This window comes from Cyprinus carpio, chromosome A11 (genome assembly GCF_018340385.1).
Source record: "Cyprinus carpio isolate SPL01 chromosome A11, ASM1834038v1, whole genome shotgun sequence".
NCBI lineage: Eukaryota > Metazoa > Chordata > Actinopteri > Cypriniformes > Cyprinidae > Cyprinus > Cyprinus carpio.
The window spans coordinates 15540050-15556177 of record NC_056582.1 but is presented as its reverse complement, the minus strand read 5'-3'; the positions used below and the strand labels follow the sequence as shown (position 1 = coordinate 15556177).

The 16128-nt window shown below is 36.5% G+C and overlaps 1 protein-coding gene across 2 annotated transcripts; it reads left to right on the top strand.

Moving 5' to 3' along the window:
* Positions 1-507: 507 nt before the first annotated feature.
* Positions 508-15607, top strand: LOC109083150 (cas scaffolding protein family member 4-like). 2 transcript variants are annotated; one of them, XM_019097979.2, is made up of 7 exons: positions 508-728; positions 8537-8926; positions 10172-10243; positions 10928-11038; positions 12484-13752; positions 14040-14123; positions 14226-15607. In XM_019097979.2, exons 1-7 carry the CDS (start codon positions 723-725, stop codon positions 14637-14639), a joined length of 2346 nt encoding a protein of 781 aa, XP_018953524.1. In that variant the 5' UTR covers positions 508-722; the 3' UTR covers positions 14640-15607. The 2 variants fall into 2 exon arrangements, with proteins under 2 accessions (XP_018953524.1, XP_018953523.1); XM_019097978.2 differs by having other exon boundaries at positions 509-728; positions 8534-8926.
* Positions 15608-16128: the final 521 nt, after the last annotated feature.

Genomic DNA, 16128 nt, shown 5'->3' with positions numbered 1-16128 from the left:
TGTCATCATGAAAGAAGGAAGTGCAACTTTACAAAATTATGAGATCATTTGTATTTTATTATTTGCATCTAACGTTGTTTTATTATGTTGTCCGCAACCTAATCAGAACAAACCTGTGAGAACCACTGTTGTATATCATTGGTGTCCCATCCCCGACCAGCCCTTTCCAGAGGCTCTATCTGTTGTCCTGACAACAAAGTCTGTCCACTGGAGAATCTGTCCCATTAAAACAATACATCAGCACAGACGAAAGTGAAAATAGATTTGTAAAACAAATAGTGGAAGTAAAATAATAGTAATACTGAAAGACTTAGTCTTTCTTTTGGAAAAGAACCTCCATCGAATTTGACCAACTTCTGCTTTTTTGTTTTAAACCAGACGCACAGATATTCTCACATTTTCATAGAAGTTGGAGGAGGTGCTAAAGGGGATTCGGATTGGCTGACGTGCATGAGAGCCAGACACATGTCATGAGTGAATGCTGCACTCCCCGCCCCTTGTAGTGAAGTGTCTTGACTCTGGGTTTATCTGGGCAATGTGAGTGTGAGAGACAGCAACAAGAAGACCCGAGTACATAGAAATATAACAGACAGACATAAAAACCGAATCACAGACAGATTCACAGATGCTGTTGGACAAGATTTGCTGTGTCTGTCAATTCTACATGGACTTCTGAATGGGATTTATGAACTGATTCATCATAGGATTCATATCTCAGAGAGATGGAGGTCAGTATTGTTCACTATTAACTTTAGAAACAAAATAACACTTCTATAGGTGCATCTTCAGACCATTTTGACCCTGAATGAACTAGTACTATTAAATTATTTCTCAGAGGAACCTACTACCCTGCTGTCAGTGTTTCAAACAAGAGCCGTTTTCTGTACAGTAGATATTTTTTGCTTGCCGACAACAAACGTCTGGGATTTTTATACTGTTCAGATGTGGTGTCAGCTCTAACCCCTGCCCTCACCTCCCTGAGCCTCGTATAGACCACTCATTTTGCAGAAGGTGCTGTGTAACATGACACTGCTAACCCTAAGAGTGAAAGGAAGAGAATGGCACTTTATGGCTGTCATTAACATGCTCTCTTCTTTTGAAACTATTGGGTCGAGTTGGGCTGGAGAGGTTACAGGTTTGACAGGGGGATGAAACTTTAACTAGCCCTATCATAGATGGATATTAGCACTTTTACTATTACTAGTGAAGAAAGTCCCATCTCCACATGAGAATCTTTTCCTGTGGTTATCTGACGCTGTTAGTGTTGAGGTGCTGATCTTTATTTGACATTTCCACCCATGGCTGCGGTTTGCACTTTTCATGTGTGATAGGCTACGTTGAGAATACTGAGCGAGTTTGATGCTAGTCATGATATATTTTATTTTGATTCTAAATCCAGGTGGGTTCAGTTTACGAAATTGGACAGGACAGGAAGCTAACAGGAATTATTTAAAGGTTACAGCCGACGATCAGAAAAGCTGATGTCTAAATGCATGATCTACTGTACTGACTCCTGATCTGCGTTTACGTATCGATGTTTTATGTGCACTTCTTTTAGGTACGCTCTCTACTGACATAATGGAAGAATAATTGGTCACTTTGCAATAAAGTGACCAGTGCATTTACATTATGTTATTAAGTAAAAACGAATTGCAGTCGTTCATATACACTACCGTTCTACAATAATTCTACCACCGTAGATTTTTAAATGTTTTTTAAAAGAAGTCTCTTATGCTCACCGAGGCTGTATTTATTTGATTAAAAAAATAAATTAATAAAAACTGTAACATTTTGAAATATTAAAATTGAAAACACTATTTTTATATATTTTCAAATGTAATTTATTCCTGAGGGCAAAGCTGACTTTTCAGCATCATTACTCCAGTCTTCAGTGTCAAATGATCCTTCAGAAATCATTCTGATAGACTGATTTGCTGCTTAAGAAACATTTCTTATTGATATCAATGTTGAAAATAGTTGTGCTGCTTAATAGTTTTGTGGAAAACAAAATGCATCTGGATTTAGGATTCTTTGATGAATAGATTTTATTTTACTCTTTGATTAACAGCATTTTATTTGAAATAGAAATAGAAATCTTTTGTAACCTGAATGTCTTTACTGTCACTTTAGATCAATTGAATGTGCCTTCGCTGAATAAAAAGATTAATTTAAAAAAAAAAAAAAAAAAAAAAAAATCCTAATTAAAAAAATAATAATCACTCAATTCAATTCAAAAAAAAAAAAAACATAAAAGTATGAATGTTAGCATATCTTCGCTACTTCCATGTTTCTTTGTTATTTGATCTTCTGGCCATTTCTGTGATCTTTCATATATCAAATATTTTAATCATCTGCCGTGTGGCATGAGAATTATTAGTTGCAAAATCTTTCCCACAGACCGGCCTGATTCCTCTCACCCACACTTCCAACAAGTCATTAAAAAAAGTTACTTAATCAAATGGTTAATAACCCTAAATTATCTTTTGAGAACTTCTGTTTTCTATTTCCCTTGAGCAAAATTGGTACCAAAGTCATTCAAAATTAGCATTTAACTGAAAGACTGTTCCTCTGCAATAAAAATAGAAAGTCAGCATGCTATTTGGTTGCATTTTGTAAGTTGTATTTCACAATATTCTTATACATGATACACGCAGAAGCATTTTAAAATTCACATTTGTGTCTAAATTTAATGCAACTGGAACAGTAGTAGCTAACAACTTAATTAATTTGGGGGAAAAGTTTCACAAACATTTGGTGACTTGAGCTGTATGTTGCCTCAGCTATAAGAAGACGTCAGAATGTGGTGACAGTATATGCATAAAAAGCAGAAGACATGAAGGGTCAGGAAATCAGCTTCTAGATAAAACCAGGAAAAGAGGGAGAGAAAAAAATCAGCTCTGCAAAATAGTCCACTCATTGGGCATTAAAAGCCCTGAGTCTTTATTTGTAGTATATCATAACCATGACTGGCATAACCTGCTGTTTATCTTTATATTAAATTGTTTAGTCCTTATATTATGTAGATGTATTACATTTCCTTTGCATCAATTTCAAAACACTCAAATTTCCAAAAGGGGAACTTTTAGCCAGTGATGGATGATTGCACTAACTGATATTGCATATCTAAACATCATGTCATGAGAAGTCATCTCTGAGAAGCAAGCAGTTTGTATATGATATCATTGTTGTGACACAGGAAATACCAAAGAAGTTGGACAAGTTTATATATGCAATGGGAGGGTGTTAGTGTTCGCTGACCTAGTTCTTACCAATGTCATATCATGACCTAAAACAATTATTTATTTACTTATTTGTTCTTTATTTATATATTTATTTTTGCATTTAAGTTGTATAAATAAACATATTGTAAATGTTCATGAATTTACGTTGAGCAATATTATATTGTTCTTGAATTCCAGAGAACCGTGTAATAACTAATATTAAAGGAATAGTTCACCCAAAAATTCAAATTACCCCAAAATTTACTCACCCTCAGGCTATCGTAAGTGTATATGACTTTCTTCTTTAAAAATATCCTGGCTCTACCAAGCTTTATAATGGCAGTGAATGGGTGTTATTTTGGTGTTAATGGGTGTTAAGTTATTTGTAGCGAATCAATGCGTTTTTGTAAGAAAAATATCCATATTTAAAACTTCATAAACAGTAATTCCGCTAACTGTCATACACCTGTAAACAAATGTTTGTTCTTGTGAGACTAGCATTCTCACCGGACCCTCATAATAATGATTTCTCCAGTGAAAATGCTGTCTTGTATAATTAGGAAAAAGGAAATATTCACAGATCAAGCATTATTTACAGTCCAAAACAGAAACAAATATTGTGATGTTTTTATATTGGGGGATTTTAGTTTGCTTTTAAAGTTATGCCTATAAAATAATCAGTCAGTTTGACCATGAAGTTGTTATATTATTGTGGTATCATCAATTTAACATTTATCCTGCCACAACATCACATTAAAAATCAAACCTTGTGTTTTGTATATTGGTTAGAAAGTCCCTTACTGTCAGTTCTTGAATTTAATAAGCTGCAAAGTGAACCAGACTTCATGCCTATAGTCAAAACAAGTTAGTTCATGTTTTTCTTTTGTTTTCATCTGTACTTGCTTTGTTTTCTGATGCACCACTTCACACACACAAAAGTAGTTAAGTTAAGTTGCTTCTAGATACCAACTCCCCAATGCTTGGGACAAGAGTGGGATGAAGTTGTCACTTCTAATCAAGCCTTAAACTAGGATTCTCTAAGGAATGAAATCAGCTTGGAAAGCAAGTGGAATTTTTCTTAGGTACACAATTTGAATGAAGCATATTTTAGATGGCATACATCGGCGCATACTCATGCACTCACTCAGTGTGGGAAAGTCTAATATATCATCTTAACACAGCAGCTTCCTGTCGCTGTAAAGAGAGATGCTCCTTGCCTGAGCCAGTGACCCTGTGTGCACACTATAAATATTTATGTCAATTACGTCTTCTCAGTCCGAAAATATTCTTCCTTTGGAAATATGGACACATTATCTTATCAACAGCTTCTCTGCAGTCTCAAATATGTGTGCAATTTTTCAATTAAAGGGAAAGTTTACGTACTCTCTTTGGAATACAAAAAGTGGAAATTGTAAAAAAGTGTGGTTTTAGTGTAATTTTGTCCATACAATGGATGTCAAACTGATCCAAGGTTGTTTTGGACCCCATTGACTTTCACTGAATGGAAAAATGGTTAAAAATTTCCTTCAAATATCACCATTTGTGTTTTGCAAAAGAAAATAAGTAATGAAATTTGTAAGGGCATGAGAGTTAACAAGTTTTCATTTGTGGGTCCATGGATATTGCATTAGAAAGTGCTAAAGATGAAAAGTTCTGACGTCTGTTTGCGTCATTCTTTGCATAGCAAACCTTTTTGTCTCGTACCTAGAATCATCTGCCGAGGAGTACTGACACTGGGGTTTTGCACTTTCACCTTTAGGTTGAGGGGTTAAAGTGAATGGGAAGCTTCACACACTAAATACACACATTTTGCAGAAGTGTGAACACATTCTTATTGTAAAAGCTTACACTTATGGATCACTTCTGACACTTTACAGCTACACTTGTTCAGAGGAATATATGTAGTTCTGTGATAATGAATCTTACTTTTATTCAGAACTTTGGTTAATGTGGGAGGAGCATAATGTAATAAGTGAGGAAAAAATATACAGTCAATAAAATCTTTTTTTGCTAAAGAAACTCAACAGAGTGATCAGAGCCCCCATGCAAAAGGCATTTTCTGATAAACAAAATGTTATTTCTACATTTGGAAATAATAAGATAAGTTAGGGGTTAGAAAGATTTTTTATGTTTTTGAATTAAGTCTGACAGTGAATGTCACCAATACACTAGGATATAATATTAATAATATTTAAGATATTATATTTAATTAAATATTTATAATATATAAGATATATTTTTCATGCAATTTTCCCATTAACTGATCTAAAGTATTTTATTGAATTATGCAATAAATTCTATACTGATAAATTGCTACAAATGTAGATATTATTATTATGTAAATGCACAGCATGGCATATCACAGATTTCATCCCGCAAGAGAACAAGATGCGCAGAGAGAGGGTGTGAGACATGAAGGAGAGAGACAGCTGCTTCTTGAGAGCTGAGGCCAGCTGTCTGAGTCTGATCTGCACAAGCAGGCGTGTGCTGGAATCCCAGCTGAATTTGACCTCCTTTCTCACTGTACACACGCGCATACTCCAAACGCAAACTTAGAAATGTACACACTCAGCAATCTTCCCTTTTAAGACACGTGTGTGGTTGTACAGACCAAGGGAACATTCATTACAGTCGCACCATTTCAGCACACAGTATTTGAGCACAAAAATCTATCTGCTGGTTAGACTCTTTATCATTTTTAGCAGAATTATGTTAGTAAGTGTGAAAAAATACCCTTAACTTTACCCCTAATTTCTGTTTTGCCAGCAGAACAGTCTCCCCGTCTTCCATTGGCTGGGGTAAATAGATAACCCCGCCCCAAACTCACGCCATTGGTTGATATATTTCTCAAACAGATCAATGTTTTGACCTACCAACCTAAAAATTACTTATTAAATTATAAATTTGTTTTTTTTTTTTGGTGTTGTAAAAAGATGTTATGTTTTTTTTTTTATTATTTTTTGTGATTTTGAATTTTTTTTTTAAAATTGTTTTGTTTTGTTTTTTAGCATGGTTGTTTCTGCATATTCAGTAAACACAGTATTTTTTCAGTGTAAATTCTATGCTTCTTTTCTGTGCAAATTAGGTGTATTACATTATTGTATTATTAAGCCTTTATTTGACCAGGAAAGAACCTGCCTGATATTAAAAATCTGTTTTACAGGAGTGTCCTGGCCAAGATAGGGAAATATTCAGAAATCTCTGCAATTTTTCAGTTGTAGTTAGCATTTTGCTGTATAAAACAACCAACTGAAATGGTCTCACCATAAGAAATACATCCTATTATTTTGTACACTAGCTGAACCACCTCACGCAATATGTACTTTAAAGTAAAGTAAGTTGGGTGAAACTTGGGTTTGGTGTTCTCGTTTGGAGCCAAGTTCCCATGCACACACAAAGCATGCCGGACATAGTGTGCTTTGCTCTGTATGGATCAGTGTAGGAGGGCCTGTGGTTTGTTGTGGTCAGCGTGCATTAACCAGAGCCCATGTTGCAATCGAGTGGAGGGCTTGTGAGCGGAACAGGTGCTCAGTATGTCAGTCATGTGGGCTGAATAGAGGCTTTGTCTCAGAGGCCATTGCCATTCCATGAGCCATTTAAGGCAGCGCTTGCATCCGTCTTTTATCAGTGGGGAGTAGAGCTTTGAGGAAGGAAGGCTGGTTTGTGGGGGAAGAGGATATGTGGTGGGGGGAGTGGAACATCAACTACTGAACACACATATACAGTGCATTGAAGAGGTGGTGATCACCTATTTTTGCAGACAGCTATTCATTTGAGTAGTTTTATTTTGAAGTGTTAGGTGGGTTGTGAGTCAATCAGATTTTTTTTTTTTTTTGGTAAATGCATATATATATATATATATATAAATGCGCGCGCACAAACACACATATATATAAATATAAATGCTGCTTGTAGGATGATGTTTAATTTTAAGCATGTGCACTGTTGCTACTGAGGAATTTGTGACACATGGGACGGGGTTTAAAAGGACGTGTGCGCATAGTAGAAACGTGTGTGGTAATGTGTGCTGAGTGAGGGGCTCTCCAGATGTCACCCGCATCAAATCTCTTATTTACTGTGTGATTTGCAGGTGTTTGTGTGTGTCTGAGGGCCTATTTATAAATAACCGTACAGACAACTGGAGTACCTGAGTATCAAACTCCGGATCTACTATTGAATTTATGTACAGATAGAGTTCTGCTAAAAATGATTTGAATGGATTCATTGTTTAAACTGTTTCCCACTGCTAAGCAGTCTAGACCAGAAACCTGAATGTTGTATTTTTGGGATTCTAGAATGCAGACTTATAAGGAAGTGTGTGGAAGATGTTTCCTTTTTTTATTTTTTTTTAAAGAAAATTGTTGCAGGATGTGAAAACCAAGCATAGAGGAAGGCTGCTCATCTATACACTTGTCTTTGGACATCCACATTCTCAGTTTGCGTACTCAATATTAAGAAAACATACGCACAAATGAATGCATTTAAACAAGGTTCTGAACATTGTTTTGGTCATTAAATTTTTATTTATACACAAACACACGCACACATTCTTGGGGTCAGTACGTTTTTATGTGTTTTTGTGTTAATTTTTTATACAGAGGATGCATTTATTTAATCAAAATGTAGTAATAACAGTAATATTGTGAAATATGTTTATGATTTAAAATAGCTGTTTACTAATTTAATATATTTTAAAATGTATTTTACTCCTGTGATGCAAAGCTGAATTTTCAGCATCATTATTCCAATCTTCAGTGTCACATGATCATTTAGAAATCACTCTAATATGTTGATAGGGTCCTCAAGAGACATTTCTTATTATTATCAATATTGAAAACAAACATTTTTTTCTTCTATAACTTTTAACATTTTTAGTGTCGCTTATGATCCATTTTAATGCATCCTTGCTGAATAAAAGTATTAATTTGACTCCAAACAAAACAAAATCATATTATCAGAGCACATATCATTATTATAGCAATGTAATATAATGCAATAAGACAAAGAAGAAAAGTCTGTTCAGGCTACAAAAACAAAACATTTGTGCCTATCTGAGCAAAGTCTCAGAGGATATCTATAGGGAACGAGGTCACAGGCATTCTTTCAGCAGGGCTACGAAGTTGTGCCTAGTTACGCACAGACCCATTATCCATGTCACACAAGCCCATTGTTTGTATAAGTCCAATTCCAAGACAGCACTGCCATCTGTGGTGGTCCTTCATTGTGTGTCATTGTAATTACGTGTCTCCTTCTAACCAGTAGCTGTCTTAAGAGACCACTTTCTCACATCTTCTGTCTTCTGTTTCCTTCAGAAGCTGTTTGCCAGAGCTCTTTATGACAACACAGCCGAAACTGAAGATGAACTGGCTTTTCGCAAGGGTGACATCGTCATGGTGCTCGAGAAAAACGTGGCAGGGAGCATCGGCTGGTGGAAGTGTTCTCTTCTTGGACGTCAGGGCCTGGCACCAGCGAACCGCCTGGCACCGCTTTCTCCAGCAGAGGCTGAGAAAATTAGTATGACCTTGGGAACAGAGAAGGACTACTTGAATCAGAACATCTATCAAACTCCAAAAGCCACCAGGCAACCAGAGATTCCGATTTATGAAGAAATGAGTACAATATATAAAGTGCCTCTTCAAGCCGTTCCTGCACCAGATAAGCACACGTCACAAGGGGATCTAGATGGAACCAGTTCTACGCGTGACGTAAGTCTCTCACTGGAATGACAGCACATCAGTGGCTACGTTTATATGCATCCAAATAATCCATTTATAATCAGATTGATGGCTCATCCAAATACAAATACATTTTTCGGATAGAAACTGGTGGTGTACACCTGAAATAATCTGATCAAATTGAAAACAATTAAGCATGTAAATGCCTGAAACTGACTATTTTCGTAATCAGATTCAAAAAATACCTTAATAATACTGTATAATGTACAGTTCTGGGATGTGTATGTTTACATAAATTTTAAACAAATATGTAAATTTGATTGCAGTTAGGGTTCATATAACAGAACTTTCGGAATCTGAAATCGGATTGGATTCATTCTGATTGATGGAAAGTTATGCATGTAAACATACCTACTGTGTGTCAGATTTAGGTTTTATGTAACAGCTAGTTCCTGTACTTGAATTTGATTCCCAAAAGTGCTGATACACAGCCCAATACAAGTGGGACTTTTCACTTTTTTTTATCACTTCATATAAACGGTGCTTATAATAAACTACGTTATTGTCCATTGGTGTGGACTCTAAGGTTATTTGGCCTTTACTAATGTGATATTGCTTAATCATAAAACAATCCACTAAATATTCCATGAAATGCCAATAACCAATCATTATGAAATATAAAAGGGAGAACTGAATGTGTAGATGTTTTAACAGACTACATGTTGAACAGTGGCTAATAACATGCAATGTCTCAGAAACCCCTGCTGGCAAAGAGTTCACAGATGGGGACCAGGGGGCTTTCTCTGCAGGGACAGGTATGTAGCACAAGGGCTTTATGAGCTTGTAAAAGAGTAGCATAGACAGAATTCAGACACCACTAACTGCAACCAGAAGATCTATGGCCTATGGCAAGGGACCCCAGAGAAACGGAGAAAGAGAGAGATATAGAGAGAGAAAGACATAAAGAAAGAGAGAGAGAGAGAGAGTGAAGTGCCTGTGCAAGTTACTGTGTAATAGGTGAGGTAGCTGGGTTCACATGTTGTCCATTTCCCCTCCTGTTTCAGTGAGAGATGTTTGTCTTAGCAGCTTATGTGTAGTATGGCTTCAATTAGAAAACTGGGTTAATTGGGCAGGCACACAGTAAAGTGTACAGCACTTTAAAGGATCCTGTCTCGCTTTAAGAAGTTGGCCATGTGTTGTCATCTACATAAAATATTCACATTTTTGCTTGTTTAGTTACGTTTTTTGCCTAGACTTACATTTTATATTTTTCAGGCTTCAACTGCCAGACGTGGTATAGAAATATATGATGTCCCAAGACTGGTGAGAAAAACCTCCTTGTTCACAGTAAGTCCTCTTGCAATTTTATGAGTTGATCACTAGCCCAGGGTTTCCAGTTGAGGTCAAGGGATACCTAGAGGTCTCTAAGAGGGCCTGCAGAAAAACTGAATAAAAAAGATGTGAAAAGAAGAAAAGTGTAGAAATTATAAAGTCTGAAATCTGAGCAGTTATAGGAAACATTTGTACCTTTTATTGACAGAGATTGTTTGGTCAGTAGAAAAATACAGCAAAAATAATAATAATAAAAAAAAAATCCATATATCATTAAAAAATAGAAAATGATTAAATAAATAATATAGAGAAAAACATTGTGAAAACTGGAATTTTCCGTCAGGTTTATGCATATAATATTAATGGCTGGTAGATAAAGATGTGCTGAATTTTCTTAAAAAAATATAAAATTATATATATATATATATATATATATATATATATATATATATATATATATATATATATATATATATATATATATATTTAATTTACAAAATAACACTTTTTTTTCTTTTTCTCTGGGTCTATGTGAAAAGAAATTGTTTTATTTTGGGAGGTCTTTGGCATTGAAATGTTTAAAAACCCTTGCACTTGGTTATTCTTTCAAAATACTAAGAAGAGTAGAATGTCACCTTAAGAAATATTCTGCAAAATAATACTGATCAAAGATAACATCGTAATTTTTGTCTTTTGAAGCCATCTACACTGAAGCCTTTGGAAAGGAAAACATCAATGATGTCAAGCACAGACTTTCATAACAGATATGAAATACTAAGTGCAAGATGCACCACTTCAACCAAGAAAAAAGTAAGCATAGTAATGCCTGTACAGCAACTCAAAATAACACATTAAAACTGTGAAGATGTCTTTACTGATATACAGATTCATGTGAACACAAAGATGTTTTACCAGCTAAGAAGATCAGCACTTCTAGAGTTTCATGTCCCTATCTGATGTGAGCATAAGTATTGGAACAGTTGCCTCACATGTCTTTCTAAGTGTTCAGCTGTGTTGCATTAATTCTTCAGATATTAAAAGCAGGAAATGTGTCTTATCAGTTATATCCATTGCTTCTGCATTCTAAGTCTTGCATTCAATGATGATACAAATAAACCAGGATGAAGACGAGGAAGCCGACTCTGAAAGACAAGAAAGCAATTTGGATGCTAAAAGAAAAGAGGAAGTCAATTAGAACTATAGGAAAAACAAAGGGCATGGAGAAATCAAGAGTTTGGAAACTACTGACAACATCACCATAACCAGTTGATGACAGACAAATCATAAAAGCTGTGAAAATAAACCCTAAAATACATGTCTATAAAAATCACCAACAACCTCCAGAAAGCTGGCGTGATGCTCTGACAATCCACTGTCCGCAGGAGAATTTGACACAGAATTACAGAAGCTACACAGCAAGATGCAAACCTCTGATCAGCACCAAAAATAGAAATGCAAGATTCTTCACAAATGTGAGCCAGTAGAGTTTGGAACTGAGTTGATGGACCGATAAGACAAAGATTAACCTTTATCTGATTGATTGGAAAGCAAAGGTTTGGAGAAAAAAGGGAACTGCAAATGATCCTAAGCATACAACCTCATCTGTAAAGCTTGGTGGAGGTGGTGTCGTGTCATGGCACGGGCATGCATGGCTGTCTCTAGAACAGGACCTCTTCATTTTAATGATGACTTAATGTATGATGGCAGTAACAGAATGAATTTGGAAGGGGACAAAATCATCTTGGCTACCAATATTCAAGAAAATGCCACCAAACTCTTAGAGAGCACTTCATATTGGATCAGGACAATGACCCAAAAACACCCTGCCAGTTCAGTCAAGGACTTTATCAGGGCAAAGAAATGTAAAGTCTTAGATTAATTTCACCAGCTGAAGAGGAGACTGAAGACAGAAACTCCTCAAAACAAGCAACAGTTGGAATTGGCTGCATTAAAGGCTGGGGAAAAGCATTTCAAAGCATAAGACCAAGAGTCTATGGGTTGCAGACTCACTGCTCTGATTGCATGCAAGGGATCTGCAACTAAATGCTAGCTTTTAATCTTTTACATCTGCCTTAAATTCAACTGTTCCAATACTTATGCTCACATCAAATAGTGGGATGAATTCTAAAAGTGCTGTCCTTTTTATTTGGAAAAATATGTATGTCGAAAGACCTAATAATAAAATGTGACATTCTGTAGTTTTGTTGCATATTCATCTTTTAATCATATTTGCAATTTATTTCCTTCTTTTTTAGGTCGCCACCATACCCCCATTGGCATCCCAAGACCCCAATTATGACATCCCAGTGCCCTCCATCAGTGATGATATTCAAAAGCCTCTATGTCTTTATAGTACCATGCCAAAACCCCGTAAGTCTGAATGGATTTACGACGTGCCTGTTTTCCCTCAAAAAAAAGAAAGTGACCCTTGTTACTATGGCACCATGCCACCCAAAACTATGTATTCAAACAAGCCGCTTTATGACACTTTGCCCAAAGATGGCTGGCCTGAAATGAAGCACGGTCCTGTCCAGCTCCTCTATGATATCCCCAAACCAAGCAAAGCAGTGGTGCAGTCTTGTACAGACACTGGGAATTCAACAAATACATGCATCTATGATGTCCCACCTTGCCTTAAACAAACAGAGAGCCCTGTAGTGTTACCCAGACAGCAAAGCCCTCCTGAAACAGACTCTAAAAAGAGCCATGAATCCATTGAGTACAGGGAGAAACCTGGACCCATGTCTGACCAGCTTCATCGTTGGCCCTTGAGGGGCAGGACAACGTCCAGGCAGCCTGTGGAAGGGACGATTAGAAGGGATGACAAAGACCACCAGAGGAGCTCAACGGTGTCCACCTCCTCCACTGCTTCCAGTTCTTCCAGGAGCTCATGTGATTCCTTCATGCTAAGTTCTCCTGAACCTGAGCCCTTACGTGAGGTCACACTTTCACAGGAGGAAGTCAGCAACAGGTTGCTTGAGCTGCAAGAAGCGGTGTGCCAATCCGTGCCCAAGCTTATGCTGTTCGTCAGCAGCCATTGGAGAACCAAAGAGCATCTGAGTCAGCACCTCCATCAGATCCGCATGGCCACCGAAGATGTGACTGACTCTGTCACCTGTTTCTTGAACTTCGCCTTGGATGTCAGGGGTAATGCACAGCGGCTGACAGACTTTAACCTGCAGACCAGGCTGCTGAAGCAGCTCTCCATCGTTGAAGACTCGGGCTTGATCCTTCAGGAGGCTGCAAGGACTCTGAGAGATCTGGGCTGGCCGCTGGATACGCTAGCTCAGGATGCCGATCAGTCACAGACACCTGACCACCTGGAACGCTTTGTTATGGTGGCTCGAACCATACCAGAGGATGTGAAGAGGCTGGTGTCCATCCTGAATGCAAACGGAAAGCTTCTTTTCAAAGTGCCGGCTAAGGAACCAGATGTAGTGGAAAAAATAGGCACGTCTGAAAGGAGCAAAAGTGAACCAATGGTAGACTCAGGAATAGATGAAAGTGACTATGTACAACTTCAGGTAGGCAAATCACACCTTAAGCTGATAAGACCATAATTATTTTCATGCTATGGCCTATAACTGATAAATGGTTGATATTAAATGTAAAATTATAAATTTATACTATAAAATAAATTCAGTATTAAATCTTGATAAATGTAGAAAAGTAAAAATAATGTGTTAACCAAAACTTTTTATTAAATTTTAAGTCTTTTATAACATTATAAATGTCTTTTCTGTCATTTTTAATCAATTTGATGTTCTTTTGCTTAAGTATTCAGTAATAATTCTTTACTGCTTTTTAACAGACAAAGACAGAGTTTGACGAAAATCTAAAACCAGCAAAAAGCAGTCTTAAATCAAAGAGAAATGGCGATACCTTGAAAAAACAGGTAAAACCATGTGACCATCCCATTACAGCTCACAGTATTGTGTTCAAAACTTGTTGATTTCAACTTTCTAAATTAATGTATTACTCACTTTGTCTTCAAAAGGTTTCCAAATCACAATCAGTTAACCCCTGCACTCTAGTCCAGACCTCCAGGAAGCCTTCCATCTCTGACCACTCCCGGCTGTATTTTGGAGCTATTCAGAAGGCCATCAGTGTGTTTATATGTAGCCTGAATAATGGTCAGCCACCTGAAAAGTTCATCTCCCACAGCAAGCTGGTCATTATGGTGGGCCAAAGACTCGTGAACACTTTGTGTAGTGAAGCTAAAAATAATGAGGGCAGCCAGGAAATGTTGTCTGTGAGCAATAAGCTGTGTGCCCATCTCAAGCAACTGGCCATTATGACCAAGAAGGCAGCTTTGAACTTCCCTGACAAACTGGCTCTCCAGGAGGTGCAGGACATTGCCAAAGACTTGGCTCAAAGGGCACAACAATACAGATTGTCATTGGACATCTGAGCAGCAGTTTTGCCATCGGTTTGCCCAGTGTGGAAGTAGACTGGTGAAGACAACATGGTATATGTGAAATATCTCAGTTTGTGTGATTTGTATGTGAATCTAAACCAGCCACCGTTAAAACAAGCTTCACTGTTTTTTTTTTTTTACTTGTTTGTCTGGATGAGGAGGCAGTGTTAAACGTAGCAAAGGCACACCTTATTATTATAACTTCAAATAATGGCATTGATGCGTTTACATGCACAACAGTATGCTGATGCAAAAATAAAAATATTTGTACAAATATCTGTAAAGGTGTTTACATATAGATATTAGAAATGTGTTGCAATCAGGTCTTGCTTTCACCATTTAAAAATGTTACCCGATAAAAGAACATTGTTTGGACTTAGATGTTGTTGGGTTATTAAGCAATATCATTGTATGTATGTATGATTGTGCATGTAAACACATAAAGACAACACAGAAAACATACTAGTTGCTGTGTAGATGTTAAAGTGACAGTTCACCAAAAAATTAAAATTCTGACATGTTATGACAGAATGTTAATTTTCGGGTGAACTCTTCTTTTTGAAACAATAACAGAGGAACAGTCTTAAACCCGATCTGTTAGTCTTATTCTTTTTTGTGTACTCACTCTGCCAAACCTCAGACTTTAAATGACTTAAGCAAAAATTGCACTTTTATAATGCCTGACACTGTATAATTTTTGGTTATAATAAGCAGACAAAATGTATGTAGATGACTATAGTATGTGTCTCTGATGAGGTGTAAGTACAATAATTGAAAATTCAGTGTTTGAGCAAAATGTAAATATTTCCTCAATACAATTAATGTTACTTTTTTATATAATTTGTCAATTTTCTAGTATTCAGTTTTTTCACACTCTCTAAGAATGTAGTATTCTGTTTTCCCCCCACATATAATTATGAAAATATTTCTTCTTGACACAAATAAAATGTTACTTACCAACATTTTCTAACTGTTTAATATGTCGTGACTTTAATAGCTGTCATACGCGATAGCCTTATAGTTAAAGGATAGTTCACCCAAAGATGAAAAATCTGTCATCATTCACTCACCATCATGTCTTTTTTAATCTGGTTATAGCTTACTTTCTTCTGTGGAACATAGAAGATATTTCAAAGATGTTTTTACCCAAACCATTTTGGTTACTGCCGTGGCAATTTTCAGTAAAGATACGAGACAAAATTATTTTAAATATTTATTTTTTTGCAAGAAAAGGTGACAGTCACAAGTTGTCTGCAGAGTGTGACCAAGAGGAAACACCCAAACTCAACATTTATACCTGCATCTAATTAGTTCATTTACATCTTCTTGGTGTTGTTGTCTCTGGCCTCTGTTGTTTCTCTGCCACTTCTCGGCCTTTTAATGAACCTGGTCACAATTCTGCAATGCAGAATATTTTCTTAGTTTTAGGAGAAGTCTCAAGTGAAAACTTCACCTTTTCCTGCATCAGTCTGTCTCCATGATG